General features: G+C 35.2%; 1 protein-coding gene across 1 annotated transcript in view; it reads right to left on the bottom strand.

The window, feature by feature from the left end:
• LOC145686160 (uncharacterized) overlaps positions 1-18,886 on the bottom strand; it is a 57,670-nt gene extending 38,784 nt beyond the window's left edge. The window contains exon 1 of the mRNA XM_081759163.1: positions 18,421-18,886. Coding sequence (XP_081615289.1) covers positions 18,421-18,611 — 191 coding nt within the window. The 5' untranslated portion in view covers positions 18,612-18,886. The remainder of the gene's footprint in view (positions 1-18,420) is intronic.
• Positions 18,887-19,245: the final 359 nt, after the last annotated feature.

The raw sequence follows: 19,245 nt of genomic DNA, 5'->3' as shown, positions 1-19,245 counted from the left end.
AATTAGACAGAAACGCAATCTCCTTCTTGTCCTTCCAAACTAAGGCCACGATTCCTTCTTTAGAGCATCGAAACTGAAACTGTCCTCTGGTCATGGATTTATCATTAACAAAATCCTTCGGGAAGCCTGCACGTCCTTGACGAACTGTCCCACATGCATAAACTTTATGTTCCAGTAAGTGCCTCATAAGAGGCAAAGAAGAGAAATAATCATCGAAGTATACTTGGTGATATTTTCCTTGGATAATATCAGTCATGTCTTTCACTACACGTGCAGCTAAATTCTTTTCAGTCACATCACTAACCTTTTCAGCGTAGATTTGGAACTGTGAGACATACCCACTTTGATTCGCTCGGACCCAAACCTTGTAACCACGTTTGATGGGCTTTTAGGGCATATATTGCTTTAAAGACGATCTTCCTTTGAATCTTATCATAGACTCATCGATAGATTGTTTGCAAGAAGGCTTGTACGACTGCTGGAACGTATCTGACAAACAGTTCAGTAGCGGACGTACTTTGTACAATTTGTCGTAATTATCTTCACCCTTTTTGGGTTGTTTCTCATTGTCATTCAAGTGAATGTTGCGAAGTAACCATTCAAATCTATTCCTTGACATCACCGACGAAATATATGAGTCCCTCAGTGCTGGATCCGATGACCAATAGTCTCTGTAACTGGGCAGTCTTTTTATCCCCATCCACAAATTTATAGCTAAGAACTGTTTAATTTCTTCTTCATTGGTATGTTGAAAATGTGTGGAACCACCAATTCTTTGCATCACATATAAATTTGTCTGATATACTATGTGCTTCAGTAGTTCTAATGGGAATAGCTGTAGAAATATTTCTACTGGATTTTCTACATTATCTGGTATATTAGGCCCTACATCACTAGAAAAAACCACATTTCCTTTGAATATTGGATATTGTTTCCAGATAATTGAGTCACAATCATCCTTTCTCACTGTTATGTCTTCCATTACTTCATATTCTTCATCATTGTTTTCTTCAGTCACATTGTCATCACCCGCAATCATGGGCTGGGATACAGCTTGCTGCATACACTCATTTTCGTCACCTCTTTTACTTTCGCTGTCGTTCCCAGAAACACAGGAGTCACTATCACTCGGTATATCCTCTAAAATATTATATAGCAGGTCCGGGGTTAGTTCCTGTGAACCAAACTTCTGTTTCGAAAACGTCGTAATTCCGGCAAACTAAGCTCCTCATATATGTAAAGCTACCTGCTGCTACTAGGACCACCAGCTCTTATGTCCTAGTGGTTTCACTTTCAAACCACACACATATTCATTCATTGCACTCTCGAATATTATTTTTATTTTGCAAGCTATATTTCACTATATTCTGTGATAAACAAGTTCAAAATACTAAGTCAATAATCGGCAATCACTTTGAAAAGAACAGCCGTGTCAACAATGATCCGCCACCAATTGTCGCAGCACGCCAAAACTGCGACCAATTCAAGGCACAACTCAGTTATATTTGCTTTGCTTTGTCCTCTGCTAGCGTATCTACGGGTTAATTCCATTTCTGGACAAGAGATGATAGTAGTTATCAGACCTGCGCAATAGTTACACTTTAGTCCCAGAGACAAGAAGTCACGGGGCAGTGATGTATGTGGTTTCATGGCGTCACCAGTAGGATACAAAGGGTTAAACGATGTTTCTGTTATCGACTAACATCCATAATGTTTATAAGAACTTTAGCCGTCAACTTTAGGAAGAGCATCCAGTTCTATTCCTTTATTTTACCTCAGCAAGAAAATATTTTCTCCTTTTTAGTGTATTACACAAAAGTCTTGCTTTTAAACGTTTTTTTTTGTTTGTTTGTTTGTTTGTTTCTTTCTTTCTTTCCTTTACGATTATCATTTACTTTTTAACCTTTATTCAAAATTCTGCAGTCAATTCTTTACTCCTAAATTTATTAACTTGAAAATACTATATCATATGAACGTGTAAGCTTACATATTGTATTTTCTAAGAACATTTTACAAGACTTACAAGAATTCATTCCATTTTTTTTTCAAAATTATATCAATTAAGGAAAAAAAAAAGAAATAAGCAAGATATGTTAAAAAAAAAACGAATTAGCACTACTATGTCTCTTAGTGTGGATGGGACTGGTAACCATATTTTCGTACGTGTTTTATTCATGAGTTGTTTACTGAGTAAAGTTATGCCGAGGAGTACGCACCGAGTAGTAGTGTTGAGATGAATCGCAAATTAACAAAGGAACAGGTTTTCGTGCTACAAGATAGGTTAAATCACGTATACTCTCACAAAAAAGTGGTGATAGCAGACTTAAGAAGATTTCCAGGCATGAAATTACACCTGAACGAATGATTCGAAAATCTTTAAGTTTTACTTTCGGTTAGGCTAAAGGAGATGGTGATGAGAAATGAAGGAAATGGTGGAATGAAGAAGAAAATGGGAGGAAACGGGAGAACTCCGAGAAAATCCACGAGCACGGTGTTTGACCACCACAAAATCCACACGGCGCGAGCCGGGATCGAACCAAGGACTCCAAGCACCGGACGTGAACGCTCTACCACTGAGCCACCGCGCTCCCAACGAATGATTTGAGGCTACAGGTTGTGTGTATAATCTACCTTGAAGCGAACGAATTTTGTAGACAGATGAGGCCTTATTCAAGATGAATGGTTGCGTAAGCAGCCACAATCATGTGTATTGGAATATCAAGCCACACGAAATTTTGTCACAAGAGTTAAACGTCTTTGATGTTACTGTTATCAGTAACACACACCTTCAGACGTTGCAGGAAGTTGCCATTCCAGAACTTGAAAATAACCCTCGTTACGGAATCATTCAGTTCACGTGGCAACACGATGGAGCACTGTCTCATTTCGTGTTGTTGTGAGGGATTTTTTTTTTTTTTTTTGGTTAAATCAACATTTCGATGAATGGATTGGTCGTCGTGGTGTAACAGATTGCTCACCCCGTTCATGTGACCTCACACCATGCGACTTCTCCATGCGGGATATTATCAAAGACGAGATGTTTTCCGGGGAACTGCATCACTTGAAACAGCTAATCGAACAATCATTCAAGAGATTTGGATGAATGTAAATTTTGGAAATCAGTGCTGGAAAGATATACCTTGTGCATTGAACATGGTGAGAGGCATTTTGAACAGTATTTGTAAATACAATAAAAATTGTCAAGTCGCCTAACTTCTTTGATTTCTTCACATATTGAGAGACAGCGACTTTGTGCCCACCTTATACATAAAGAACGGATGAAAGAATACTTGTGCAAAGCAATAGTTTCTAACTTCTCAGTTAAAGGCGCGGGGCCGCGGTGGCTCAGTGGTAGAGCGTTCACCTCTGGTGCTTGGGGTCCCGGGTTTGATCCCAGCCCCCGCCAAGTGAACTTTGTAGTGGACAATCACCGTGTGCGTAGGTTTTCTCGGGGTTCTCCCGTTTCCTCCCACTTTCTTCATTCCACCATTTCATTCATTACTTATCATCACCGTCTCCTTTAGCCTAACCGGCATAACCGTGGGACGTAAAACTCAAAGATTTCAGTTAAAGGTGCCACATAAGGGTTTAAAACCAGTACTGATCCACTCTGCCATTTATTAATGGATTAACTGACGTTCGCTACCTATATACGCAAATCTAAATACATTTACAATAACTTCCTTAATTTTCGTGTACGCTAGAGAGATACATATGTATGCGCAAACATTGTACTGTCATTGAGTTTACGCATTTGTGCAAAATTTCTGAACTCTAGTTAGTGTAAAAGTGTGTGAAATTGAAGTTTCAAGATTTGACTCTTTAAAAAAATGAGAAATATAACCAATAAAAGTAGTACAATAAATAAATGAAAATAGCAGGTATTGCGTATATTTAATTTCAACATCTACGTTTACACAACCGTGAAGGTCTTTCCAAAAATAAGTTGTTCTCAATCAGGTTCTTGGTCACAGCCTGATCACTAGTTAATGACACAAAACTAGTTCTCCTTTGAAAGCTAGCACTGATATGCTAATAAAATAATGTCCTTGTTCGATAGACTAGTTACAATCTATTTACTCTCCTCTCAAACCAAGATCAATGTTCAATTCAGTTCAGTTCATAAGTTCAAAACTTGTATTTTATGCAGACCTGAACCTTATTTAAATATCGGAGTGTCGATTCAAATCATTGACGAAAGTTAAAGGTTGGTGTAAAGGGACAAGTTTTGCCAATAGATGTAACTACAGTCTTCGTATCTCTCTCATGTATTTTTTACCTTTCACGAAAATTGACAATTTCTCTTACAAATTTTAACGTACAGACTTCAAATTTTTGGATAAGGAACTTCATAACCTATCGAAGGCAACACTGATCCGTGCCGATTTCTTACTTAGAATTTTCTTCATTGTTGAAACAGTTATATTGTTAAACGTTTGGATATCCCTTTCAACAAACAAGCCATTTCAACAGTGAAGAAAATTCTAGATAAAAAATCTGCACGGATTGTTGCCTTCGATAGGTTATGAAGTTTCTTCTCTAAAAATTTGAAATCTCTAGGTTGAAATTTGTAAGAGAAATCGTGAATTTTCGTGAAAAGTAAAAAATACATGAGAGAGATACGAAGACTGTAGTGACATCTATCGGCAAAACTTGTCCCTTTAACCTAACCTTAAGACCTTTTCATATTGTATTTATTTTGTAATAGCTTACATGCGTTATTAAAAAATAAGTAAGTTATTACAAAATAAATACAAATAGTATTTAAAAAGTAGTTAACAAGGAGCACAGACAGCATGATAAGTCATCAACTACAGTTGAGTTCATTTTTCTAATCGTTGCCCTAACCTAGATTTTTTGGGTAATTCAAATTCTGGTCACACTGTAATTTCTATGGATGGCAACAGTGAAAATTCTTCCGATTCGTATTTTCGGGTGTAGAATAACATTATCTATTATTGAGGTAAGTTACATTTCATTATCTCTTTTCATTTACGAGAAACTGGCAAAAGAAAAATTGTTAGCTTTTGAAAAATATTTAGTAGTCTGCTCCCTTAAGGTATTTTTTCTCGTGATTCCACGGAGAGATATTTTTGAAAATAGTTCCATTGGAATCAGTATCCCCAAATAAGTATAAAAAGCTCAATTAGAAATGTATCCAATCGTGAGCACTTTTTACTAGTGGAATGATAGTTCTTTAGACAACAAAAATAAGAAAAATTTTAAAACTGAGCCAGATATAACACTTATAAAGTGCTAATAAGTGAAGTACAATAAGAATTCCTGCTTCCTGATCTGTTCTTGTACGCCGAAACCTGGGTACACAGTTTATAATGTCATCATAATTGTCTGGTATGAACTGAAGTCAAGCCTAAAAACCAACGTCATTTGCGTAATTGGGGACACAAATTTAGAAACTGAAAAATTTCTGCACTGTAACTTCTAGCACCAGCAACTAATACTCCCTCGTTACTATATGGTTAGCGTACACGTCTTTGGCGTGGGAGACCTGCTTTCGATTCTTGATGTCAGCTTATGCGGTTAACCTGTAGGTCCACGTCTCATATAGCCTCGGTGCGGAAAGAGACGCTAAACTTAAATCCAACCAAACTACTATCACTAATATTACTACTCATTAAACATACACTGTACTAAACTAGAGAAAAGTAACACAAATTATTAGTGATTATAAAAACGTTATGATTCATATATTTACAAGCTGCTCGGTACGTCAAGAAAAATCATATTTTCCGGAATTGTTTTATGGAAATCTTGACAGGTCAATTTAAAGTTCAACTGAACACAAATTTTGTCCATACACAAGTTACATTAACACGCTGTTACTATCATACAACTTTTATTTACACTAAAGAATTACACTACTGACTGGTATAGCAAAAATAGACTTATACATATTTGTAGCCTATATACTCCACGGAAATGCGTGTGGTTATTTCTGGAACAACTGGGCAAAGATTAGCGTAACGTTGATAGAATATTTCAGAAAAATCAAACCATCAACATTCTAGTTCATTAAAAATAATAATAATAATTTCCGAAATAAATCAATGGGTCAAAAATTAAACAAGATGGCGCGAGGATTCAACATCGTTAACAATAAGATATGTATGTATAAAATAATCCTACAAAACAAGTACGTTAAAAACATTATGAACCCTATTTACAAGAAGTACATCCTGACACCTACGTAATCAATCTAAAAATATCCAAGATAAGGACGGTGTGCAGCAAGCATCGATCCCGGCCTAGGCAAACGTTAAGCCGGTGCGTTGAGCTGAAAAATACACGGCTAAAATGTCATCTTTCCGTTTCATCTCTCCGATATTTATTCTTTGTTGTTAGAGCTAGAAACTTGCAAAATCAAGCAAGAATAGAAGGAAATTCGAGCAAAATAAACAAATAAAATACTGTTTCCACTTTGAAATTAAAAGGGCTTCGGTTTTCAAACCCAACGGTCAAACATTTTGATTAGAATTGCTTACGAGACAAAACTCGACGCTGTGCTATCTCATCTTGAAAAGATGCATTTGTTTCCGATGTCTCGTTTCGGAAAGAGCATCTCTTTTATTTGGAAGAGATCTATCTCGTCTTGTCTCGGGGGCAATCCTAATTTTGACTGAAGTTTTTTAAAAATTTTCTCGGTTTCGCAATACGAATGCTGGAATGATTCTTTTAAACATAGAAATTATTTATGCAATTCAATAATTCCTTCCCCCTTTCCGCTGCTATCTGTTTCCAGTATGAGATGGCTTCATAGCTGTAAGTTGTATTTGGAGTTATCCTAATAAATAAGGGAGAATATTGTTTACTGAAGCTCACTTGATATTGAAAAAATTAAAGATAGGACAAATCGTAACAGTGGCGACGCTAGAAAAAGAACAAGAGAGACAGCTCCCCCCTTAGTCGCTACATACGCCTGTCACCCCCACACGAGTAATATAGATCAAGTAACATACAATTATCCTTTTCGGTATAAAATAATAAATAAATAAATAAATAAATAAGTAAATAAATACTTCATCCCCCCAAAATTGATCTGTCCCTTCGGCCTTGACCCGTTCATAACTTAAAGCTGGCGTTGTCACTAATTGAGTAATACACTAAATTTTAAATGCTATGGGATGAAAACAATGTATGCCTTCACTTTCTTAGTGTCTACACTGACCGCCAGCCGTTCTTTATTTCTAAAACATTCATCTCACACATTTTCCTCTTGGAACAGCTTGCGTGTTGTCAGCATATTCTCACGTATGATGTGTGAATTCGAAGAATATTCAGTGAGCATACATACATACAGTAATGCATAATACATAATATAATAAGACAATTGACACGTCGCTACAAGCATTTAGACAAACAGAACTATTAACACCTTGGAGAATTGACGTCTCTAATTTATTGCAGCATCTTCGCGTGTTGGCCTAAAACCTCAAATAAGCATGCACCAACAAACTTGTTTTTCAATCTTCGCAGAGAAGTTTTATACTAATTATAGGCCAAAGTTGAAAGTAACTGAAAAGTTTGTGTAAGCCTTACACTTCTCTTAAACGATACATGTAGCCCTATACGAACCGGTTCATATCAAGCCAACGATAGTAATAAATAATAATAATAATAAAAAAATAAAAAATAAAAAATGGAACTGTACACTTATTTCATTTCGTTTGGTGTGCACGTAAATATCTTTTTTAAAGTTTGATTATTTGCCACCGCATATCTGTTTGTCTGTTCTGCTCGAAGGAAGGATCAAGCCCATTCACCCTACCGTAACTAGATGAGGTTCAGGATTTGTTGACCCTACAATGGACTTTGGGTGGGATCTGCGGCGTAACAAACATCTTGGCATTTGAAGGCGGCGCTCCAAGTTCCCTTTAAATGCTGCAAGCAAATGAGAGGCCAGCGGTATTACCACATTTATTTTGTACACATTCATGTCTATCCTCTGCCACCTGATCGCGTTGTAGTTCGTCTGCTTAACCATAGCCACACCCCTTAGCACTCGGCAACGTCGCGTCAGAGCTTGCATTTTATTCGTTTGGCTGAAATGCCAAGATGTTTGTCACAAGCTTTAGTTATGCAAAGATAGGGTGGCCACTTCGTTTTCCCTGTGATCCCAAAAGGGATATAACAAACTGGCAATTACGAGTTGGAGCAGAGAAAGTGGTTGGGAATTACGATTTGGGATGCTACGTATGCAGAAACTGTGTAATTATGGATTAATCATACAGATGACCAGTACACAATTAACATTCCGCTGATGTAAAGTACTAAGACTTCTTACAGTGTGAAAGAACAAGAATCTTCACAGAAGGTTTCTCACTATATTGCATAGGTATATTGATTAGTAACAAAAAATGTTGTATTCTTATCTTTCAGTGACGTCATCACCATGACATTATTAAGGACACCAGATTTCCTGTTTGGTTAATCTCTTTGATACGATATCTTGAAAAGCAAACCGACATGACTGAGCTTTGCGCGTGTAGGTATATCCCGCGTGGCGTCGTCTGTCAAACGTTTTACTTTCTTTGTTATCTTAATTGACTGAAAATATTTGCATACATATATATCTTGTACTCGAGTAAAAATAAATGTTTTAATAAAGTTTTTTTTTTTTTTTTTAAGTTCAGCTAAAAACGTTGAAATAAAGAGTTACTTCCTTTAAAAATAGCCCCCGAATTTATAAAGAATTCAATCCTTGACCTCCGCAACGACACCGCAACCCACATAAGTACTAATTATTTACAATATACGAAAAAAAAATAGTGCTGATGACACCCTATAGAAACAAAAAAGTGGAATGAAATCTTTAAATTCCACAGTTATGCCGGGTAGACTAAAGGAGACGGTGATAATGAGGAATGAATAAAATGGTGGAATGAAGAAAATGTAAGGAAACGGGAGAACTCCGAGAAAACTCAAGCGCACGATGTTTGTACACCACAAAGTTCACTTGGCGCGAGCTGGGATCGAACTAAGGACCCTATGCATCCCATAGAAAAATAATCAATGCTCTTAGAAATCCACCGTGAAGACAGCTCCAATTATTTTTAATAATGCGGCACTGATTTTGAGAAGTATGGTAAAAAATATTCCTACATTAGTGCTGCATAGGTACAGCATAGTACGAAAATTAGTGCTCCTGTCTGAAAGCCAAAAGTTATAAGCTACGAAAAATTTCTAATGGCGGCATCATCAAAGAAAAGAAAACAATTGATTTCTCATTTTCATGATGAGATAAAGAACACTATTTTTCTTTTAAGAGCGGGACATCATTAACACTAATTTTTGGCATACTTTCCAAAATTAGTGCTCCATTACACGAGAGTAGGAGAATATGGAATACTAGTAAGAACATTATTTTTTTTCTATGAGGGATTGTCAGCACTAATTTCTTGGCGTATACGTTATAATTAGTGCTCATGTGGGTGACACTGTCTTCACGGAAGTCAATCCTTGCTTTCATTTCTTGTTGGCACTTCATAACTCCAATAACAGTGATACTTCAATACCGAACTTTCATGGAATTTCGAGTTTAATTTCCGGTGTGAATTCCCTTTTAAAAAATTATGCATTACGGAGGTTCGGATTCCGCCTTAAACTATAGATTCACGTCTCACATAGCGTCGGTTCTGAAAGGGACCCTTAAACTAAAATCCAATCAACCACTAATTGGATACCAAAGTCCCTTAATTGCATTTTCCTTTGCCATTCCTTCCACTTTGTTGACTTCAATAAATATAGGCTTCTCATAGCACTCAATCTTTAGGTCAAGTGGCTGTTTTGTCGTAGTTTCTATGCTCCTGATCATGAATTCGATTGTTAGTGAAAATGCTTCCTTCGGACACAAACCTTTTAATTAGTAGGCTCGCTCAGTCTCATAAATATCCTTGGTGTTGAAATTAGACATTTCAAGTAAAATCAATCAATATTCAATGTTTCCATTTCAACTCAACCTTCTTTACTACAGTAGAACTACAAATAAACTAACTTCTCACATCAGTAGTAAAACTGTGAATAGAACATTAGTGCTTCACGCGGATTATCCATGAGCCAAGTATTATTACCGTTACAAAGAGTTAGCCACTTGACATTGTCATCAAGGGACACAAGAAGATTGATTTACCTTCCCTTCATTAATGCAACCCTTAGATATTGACCTTTAAGGGGGGAGGGGAGTTGGTTTTGTTTGTGCGCAAACTGCACGAATTTCCCAGTTCATTCAGTCAGAAATCTTAATCCATATTCGTCTTTCAGTTCAATGATTTTTCTTACTTCTTTGTAATGAAGAGATGTTAATGATTTGTTTTGTCTGATTTAGTCTTCAGTTTAAACTTCTCTTGCTTTGTAAAAATGAATTTCTATTAGACTATGTATAACTTTATTACTTAGATTGCATTTATATATATATACAGGGTGGACTAATCATCTTGATATGGCCTTGTAAGAAAAAATGTAACCCAACAAAACATGTAATATTACTACTAAACACTGACAATGTAGGCAGAACTAACTAATCATGGCATTTATTATTATTATTATTATTATTATTATTATTATTATTATTATTATTATTATTATTATTATTATTATTATTATTATTATTATTATTATTAAGAAAAACTATCCAACATTTTTCTTGTCTGTAGTGTAATTTTCCGGGCACTAGTTTCTGATCTGTATATACCGGATGTTTAGGCACTGAAAACCTGTAAAATAGGCAGGCAAATAGGCACTTAAAATGTTAAAAAATAGGCAGTAAAATAGACACTAAAACGTAACTCAAAATAATGGAGATAAATAGTCAATACGATTAAAAAATAGATTCAAGTTACAAATAATGTTTTCCATAAGTAGAAGCTTTGCTTTGTATATACTTAAACACAAAACAAACTATTTGCTGAGCAAAACAATATATTCACATAAAAAACTACATGCGTGTTACAGTTTCGCCAACTAACACTTTGGCTTCATCAGACACTATGAGATACATGAGAAACGTGCAGTCTCTCATGTAGTTTTTTATGTGAATATATTGTTTTGCTCAGCAAATAGTTTGTTTGTGTTTAAATACAAATAATGTTTAAAGAATATAGAAACACCTGTTTGTTACTATCTTCTTTTACTTTATGGTATATATATTGTAATGGATCACGTGTTTGTATTTACAAACACCTAATATATATAGGCCTATATATATATATATATATATATATATATATATATATATATATATATATATATATATATATATATATATATAATGTATGTGTGTGTGTGTGTTATTGGTATTATATAAGTTATATATCTTCCTAATGACGGCTTATTTTGAAGAAAATGCATGGAATAGGCAACATTAGGCACTAAAACAATTATATAGGCAGTAAGGAAAAATAAGCAAAACAGGCGAAATAAAATGGTCTTAAATCGTAACTATAACCCCCATATAAACTTTAAAACGTTATTTTTGATTACATCTTTAATATTAAATAAGACATTTTGCCTAACATCCGGTCCCTACTGATCTGTATTTAGTGTAACTCCGGGAAAAATGAAGAATTATTTTCATATTGCAGAAAGTATTTTCTGTGCTAAATACACGTATGAGCTGAGAATAATTTCTACCCGTTGTGAAGAGGTTACTAAAATGTTGAGGGTGTCCGTCCGTGTCTGTAAAAGAAAGGGTTCTCTCCCATTATAACATATATATTGTTTGCTGGACCAAACAAGTTTGGTCCGTACTATGAAGAAGTCTTCTACAGGGTGACCCAAAAGTATGTATACAGTGCCATACTGATCAGCTCATTGCATTTTATATTATTTCTTATTGTTATCCACAAGATAGACTTAGTTTCTTTGTTGTTTGTTCTTAATGTGTTTTTACTTACATCTTAAGCTCGGAAGAGCCGAAGCAAATAAAGCCATAAACTAGAATGTTATATCTGATCAATGCAGGGGTGTATAGCTACTTTTGGGCCACCCTGTATTGAAGGAGTCTGATTGAGAGAGGTTTCACTCTATTAGCAAGACTACAGGAGGCCTAAATAGTTTGTGATGTTCGATGAGATGTAGTCTAAAATGATCATTAATTCTTAAATTTTAACCCTTTAGTGCGCAGCTTTGCATATATGAAAAGTTTCTTTGAAATTGTATTGCACTGTGTAGTTTCTTGTTCGGACACAGAAAAGCAGCTTTTCGTATCAGCTAAGATGCCCTTTCACTAATTAAGTTCTGAATTTCCCGCTAGATGTCATAGTAAGCCAGGTTGGACTCTTTGCCTTACTTGTTGCACGCGGAGTTACGCCATATTATCATTTTTCAGCTTTGTTTGCTCGTTTAGGTGGACAGGTTTTGAACTATTGACTTTTTCTGTGTTATACAGAAGTGTAATGAATGCAAAAGTGCAAGTACGCTGACATTTGTTGCGTTTTATTGGTTCTATCTGGTTTTAGTGGACTATATCCAAACGCCATAAAATATCGATTTAGGGGCCGTTCAAAAAGTTTGCGACCCTGATCCAAAAATACATCAAAAGCTCCAATATATTTTAATCAAAAATTTTCTTGTACGCCTTATATCTGGAGAACTATATGTAATGTAGCGAAACCTAAACTCTCAGTTAACTCTGTATGGCGTGCTTATTCCATAAAAACTACGAAAACTCGATTCAGGGGCCATTCAAAAATGTTGTGGTCCCTGATCAAAAAATGCATCAAAAGACCATCAATTCAATCAAAAATTTTCTTGTACGCCTTATATCTGGAGAACTTCATGTAATGTGGCAAAACCAAACTATCAGTTAACTCAGTATGGTGTGCTTATTCCATAAAAACTATGAAAACTCGATTTAGGGACCGTTCAAAAATTTTGTTGACCCTGATCCAAAATGCATCAAAAGATCATCAATTCAATCAAAAATTTTGTTGTACGCCTTATATCTGGAAAACTACATGTAATGTTGCCAAATCTAAACTATCGGTTAATTCTGTATGGTGTGCTTATTCCGCAGAAAATACGAAAACTCGATTCAGGCGCCGTTCAAAAATTTTGTGGCCCCTGATCCAAAAACTAATTGCTGGCCAAGATCTCAATCTTTTGATGTAATTTTTTAATCATTCTTAAAATTCCTGTTTTACTTGAAGATATTGTTCTTTACTTCCATACTGTTATTGTAGCAATTATCCTGTTAACCAGCGAATTGTATCTTTTCTTGTTTGTTTTTCGCTAATATGACATATTTTTGGTTATGCACATCCTACGGACTAATAATTATTTATATTTTTTTTTTTTAAAAAAAGAGACCTTTATTTTATACCAAAAGTAATCATTGTTATGTATTCATTTTCTTTTGTGTCTAACGTTCAACGTTTCTGTAGTTTAGGCTTAAAAGAAGATAGCGAGAAAGAATGATGACACGAGAATACATAACACTCATAACCTGAGCAAGATTTGAACCCGTGGCAGGGAATGCTGAAGACCGCTTGACAAAGCTACTCGGCTGTCTATATTTAGTTTTGTTGAACCCGAGCCTTCAACTTGCTCTAACTATATGCTATCCTAATTCCAAATAATTTAAATTGAAATAAACTAGTTTTTTTCTCTCTCTCTCAATTGCAACTACATCGACACAATGGGCCTTTTCAGAGTCGTTCTAGCGTGTGATTACAGCCATACTAAAGAGTTCGACCAACATGTTCCCTGCAGTAGTCAGACATTTAGTACGACGCTAACCATGCGTCAAAACGACTCTGTATAAGGCGGAATAAGTTTAAATGTTTAAATTGTACTGACGTTAGCAACATCTGTTGGTATCAGACAGGCCGGCAGTGATACCTTTTAGTTTGAACATTTTACGAACGAACTGACATGTTTTGCTCTTACAAATGAGATTCAGTCAGTTAATGAACTCCATAACTATTTGCAGTCCGTTATTGTTAAGGATATTAGTCGCATTTTTTTGGCAGGAAGGGAGAAGAAAAAAATTACGAAGGAAAATTACATGAGAGAATTTTGGGAAGAAAATGAGAGCTTTTAGGTTTTCATACAAGTATTGGTTGGTTTGTAGTTTAACTGTTCCTTTTTAGTACAAAGAGGTATATGAGAGATGGATCTAGAGCTTTACGAGAGATCTTAAGAACATGAGCTTCCACTGAGAATCGAACCCGGGTTTCCTAAGTCAAAGACGCGCATACTAACTATATGGCCACCAGTAAGCTCGTATGAGATGTCAAGTATGAAAGACAGGCAACATCAGTGAGATAAACTAAAAACAGAAATTATGATACAGTTAGGATTAATTACAAAGCAGTTTTCCTGCTTTTTTTTTTTTTTTTTTTTTTTTTTTTTTTTTTTTTGTTCATCAAATGCTAATTAAAATGCTTTACGAATAAATTGTGGTGAGTGTTTAATTTTTTCCATGAGTAATTCTGCTGAATGTATCATCTGGAAACACATTAGTGTACCTTCCAATTGTTTGAACATGTCCTTGAAACTATTGTTAGCGGTGACCAAGGTCTGTATTATTTCCTTTAAGCCAAGCTACTATATACATTACAACTCTTATCTCTTTGGGTGTATTTGTAAACGCCTTTCTTTCTAATATGTTTTTCCCTTTTTAATACAATATATCAGGATGCGGCAACTAAGACTATTGCATTGAGAAAAGGACAGAAGTTTCTTCTACTCTTATTAGACCAATAATAATAATAATAATAATAATAATAATAATAATAATAATAATAATAATAATAATAATAATATAATCGCATGCATTCTATAATACAGATAGTATTTCCTCAAATTATATCGTGAGGGAGTTGGGGAAAGTAGTTGAAATAAGAGAGAGCACGCTCTAGGGTCACATTTCGTATCATCCGTCGCAAAATTTGCGTTTTAGTTTGCGATAATTGACATACCAGTTACAATTGTTTTTTGCATGTTTTGCATTGACGCAAACCATTACGGAATGGTACCCAGTTTCAAATCCCAAAAATAACCACAATAAAAGCCAACGTATTGATCATACATACAGGGTGGCCCAAAAGTAGGTATACAGTACCGTACTGATCAGCTCATTGCATTTCATATAGGCCCAATTTTTTATTGTTATCCATTAGATAGTTTCTCTATTATTTGTTCTTGATGTCTTTTTATGTATATCTTAAGCTTGGAAGAGCGGAAGCAAATAAACTTATAAACTAGGTTATACTTGATCAAGGCAGGGGTGTATACCTACTTTGGGCCACCCTGTATATTAGTCCTGGGGGGAAGAGGAGGAAGAAAAGAAAGAAACAGCCCTAGACCTTCGTGTGCTAGAGCAAGTTCTACATACAGCCACAATTTTTGTTTGTTTTTAATTAGCTATTAGCAGAATAATTCGATTCGGAAAGTCAGATCTAATGGCGTTCGGAGCTGACGCACTTATTAAGCATTCAAGATGGCAGAAAACCACAAACCAAGAATTTTAGGAATGATCCCAAGAAATGGATAAAAAGATTGCGATTTTTGGCCAATAATGAGTTTTTGGATAAAGAGCCACAAAATTTTTGACCAACTTTGGGTTTGGTTACACTATATGTAGTTCTCCAGATATAAGACCTACTAGAAAATTTGTGATTAAAATATATTGGATCTTTTGATGAATTTTTGGATAAGAACGGCCACAAAATTTTTGATCGGCCCCTAAATCGAGTTTTCGTATTTTCTACGGAATAAGCACATCATACTGAGTTAATTAATAGTTTGGGTTTGGCTACACTATATGTAGTTCTTCAGATATAGTAAAGCTTACAAGAAAAATTTTGAATGAAATATATTGCATCTTTTATCCAACAACTTTGCTTTCGGACATTTATACGAATTTGCAAGGAAACAATCCTGATTCCTTATCTTATAGGCCTAACTTTACATTAGTACGGTTTTGATGTAGGTAGATTATAAACAAGCCTAATTTCAGATTTTGATTGGAAAAAGGGCAAGTTCTCCACAAACATAACTATAGTTTTTTTTTTTTTTTTTAATTGATATACAGGCTGGCCCAAAAGTAGGGATACAGTCCCGTACTGATCAGCTCACTGCTTTTTATATAGTTTCCTATTGTTATCCGTAGTTTCTTTATTATTTGTTTCAATGTCTTTTTACTTATATCTTAAGCTCGGAACAGCCGAAGCAAATAAACCTATAAGCTAGAATATTATCAATGCAGGGGTGTATACCTACTTTTGGGCCACCCGTATTAGTATACAATTGATTAAAATATAATTATTAATGAAACAGAGAGGAGGGGACAATTACCCCTACCTTCTCCAAACGATGCCTCTAAAGTGCCTAAATAATGATTTTGGCTTCTGGAAATTATTGTTAGGGAAGTCTTAAAATTATACTAGAATGATTAGTATTAAAACTACTATATAAGTACAATTTGAAGCAGGAGTGCCCATCCTTCCATCAAGGCCTTGGGCAAAATCTCCCCAAATTTTCCATTCTGCAGCTTCATTGTGCCATTTTCAATGAAAAATTATGTTCCTCTAAATGTTCTCATGGGAGCAATCTTCACCCTAAAACAAGCCTGTAGCCACTCCTGATTTGGGTAAAAGTTGACAGTTAAAAGTTCGCAAAAATCGATCGCTAATGCCTGACAAATTCATGGATTAGGTAAAAAGTTTTATTTGTTTGTTAAAGATATGTATGCATCCTTAGTATACAGCGCAACTAGGGCCGTATTTACGCAAAGAGTAACATAGGTCATGGCCTGGGGTGGCAAATTTTCTCGGATTTTTTTTTAACGCCACTTCTGGAAATTTCAAAATTTTATTATGTATGTGCATATGGCTATGACATGCAATTTCTACACTTATAAATATTAATGTAACAAGTAGAGGGCTAGAAACTGGTAATTACCAGACAAGTGTCACCAATTAGAATCTAGTAATTTCAGGGTCGCTGAATATTGTGACCTTCTAAAATGCAATTCTTTTCTTTTTTTTTAAGTTTAATATCACACAATTAATGAAAGTGAATTTTTGTGCTTTCCCACCCGGAATCGAACCCGGGACCTCAAACGGGGAAGGCGAGTGAAACTCGTGTTAGCAAGAGCTTTAAAAGTATTCATTTAAGTGTAAATCAGAACATTTTCTTTATACGCTCACCATGCCTTATAAAGTTGACATATGTCCTGTCCTCTGAGTTGATTATGGACAAATCTGTGACGGTAGGATAGAAATAACATTTCACTTGCTCTAAATTGTCGAATTTTCATTTTTGTGTAATATTAAAACTTTAACTTCCACAGTAACCTACCCTAGTTTTGAACGCTTATCAATGGACTTCAAAATTGATTAATTACTAAACTGTCTCAAATTCTATACAACGATATTTGTTGATACAGAGAAGGCGGCGTTTTTCTTTTTTCTTTTTTTTTTTAATGGTTTGGAGCACCAAAAACAGTTAAATAATGGCCCTGCACGCGACAACCACAATTTTGGATAGTTCCCACTCTAGCGCGCCATCACCATCCTAACCCTCTGTGCTACTCACGTGCCTCTCTCACTTTCGCTCCTCTCCCCGGCCCCTATCAAGTGGGTCACGAAACAAATCCCCTTGTGAAAGCATATGTAGTAAAAGCATGTCATTGACACAACAGGTTCTTTTAAAGCATTAAAAATTTTGCGAAGAATTGCTTATTGCCATGTTTGTGATGACTTCTCGTTTTCATATATTGTATACCTAGAACCAGTGTTTATTTCAGAAACAATGTTCCGGGGGGGGGGCGCACTTAGTATGCTGGGGGGCGCACTTAGTATGCTGATACTATTCTATTTATTATTATATTATAGACGTATAATTTTGGTCTGCTCCGGGGGGCACTCTCAGAGCTACAGAGTGCCCCCCCCCAAAAAAAAACAGGTCTGGAAGAAACACTGCTTAAAACAACTGAATGTCCCTAATGAGACCCACCTAATGCGTTAGGTGACGAAGAATAAATAAAAGAATAATTACAAAACTTGACATGACCTCCGACAACACCTTTCCTAATAGGTATAATATAATATAATGTCCGGTGCAATTCTTTTGTAAAGGAATGAAGTGATAATTAGTGAGAAATTTTTAAACAATAATTTCTAGTAATGTCTTTAAACAACCTGCACGGCAAGGTAAGATGAATTTATGACAATGCTAGTACACAATTTTGTGTAATTATTTATGCATTATAAAGAAAAGTTCGACGATCAACATGAAATAACAGTAAACCTATCACTTAAAATTTAATCATTTCAAAAATAAATTTCTGACCACCACTGGCCCCTTGTTTACTTTTTGGTTGAAGTTAAAATCGACAATTACAGTTAAAACCGTAGAATTATGTTTTAAAAAATTTAGAAGTAACTAAATAGAACTTACCTCTTTCCGATATTAATAGTTTTAGCAGGAAGCTTGAATTTCTCATAATTTGCAAATTCTGACGCGAAAAATACACGCCGCAAGGTAGGATCCACATTGAGTACAGCATTCAAGATGCACTCAGAACCTGCTAACACATTTGATGTTAGAGAAATTAGCAGAATTGTGTTTAGATCAACTTCCAAAATCATGACTTGGGGACTGTCACACAAAACGGTAGGTCTTAATTCGTTAATTTATTGTTATAAACTTAAAATAATGTCACGAACAACCACTAAGGAAAAACAACTTGAAAAGAATGTTAATTTTTCTTTGCAAGACCAGCACTTGTTTTATTGTTATGTTGACAACTTTTTATCTTTAGAAAGAAAAATGACAAATGATCACAGCTGACTGACACTTTTATGTAACTAACGGATTGCTTTTATCACATGCGCGCTGCTTCGCTCACAACATCAGAATGAACGATCGGCATCTTGTAGCGACTAAACACAGACCTCACAGATGCAGCGTTGCAAACTTATGAATACATTAAAATTCGCAATTTTTAAAAATATTATATGACCTTTGAAATTTCTCTTTTACATACTTTTGGAAATTACGTTTTTAGTAGCATGAAATTAAGATAGCAGGTTATTATAATACGTTGCAGTAATTGATTATCTAATTTATCTAACGACAGACTCATTAGTCAATACAGAAAGAGAACTTGAAGGGTGCTATGTAGTGATGTAGTCCTAAAATTTTCACAGCGTATACACTATTTTGTGAACATGTATGATTAGCATAAAAGACAATAGAGTAGGTATTTTTAATGTATGACAA

This window comes from Thermobia domestica, chromosome 1 (genome assembly GCF_964235325.1).
Source record: "Thermobia domestica chromosome 1, izTheDome1.hap1.1, whole genome shotgun sequence".
Classification (NCBI taxonomy): Eukaryota; Metazoa; Arthropoda; class Insecta; order Zygentoma; family Lepismatidae; genus Thermobia; species Thermobia domestica.
Note: the sequence above shows the minus strand (reverse complement) of the source record. Positions and strands in the feature narration are given on the sequence as shown.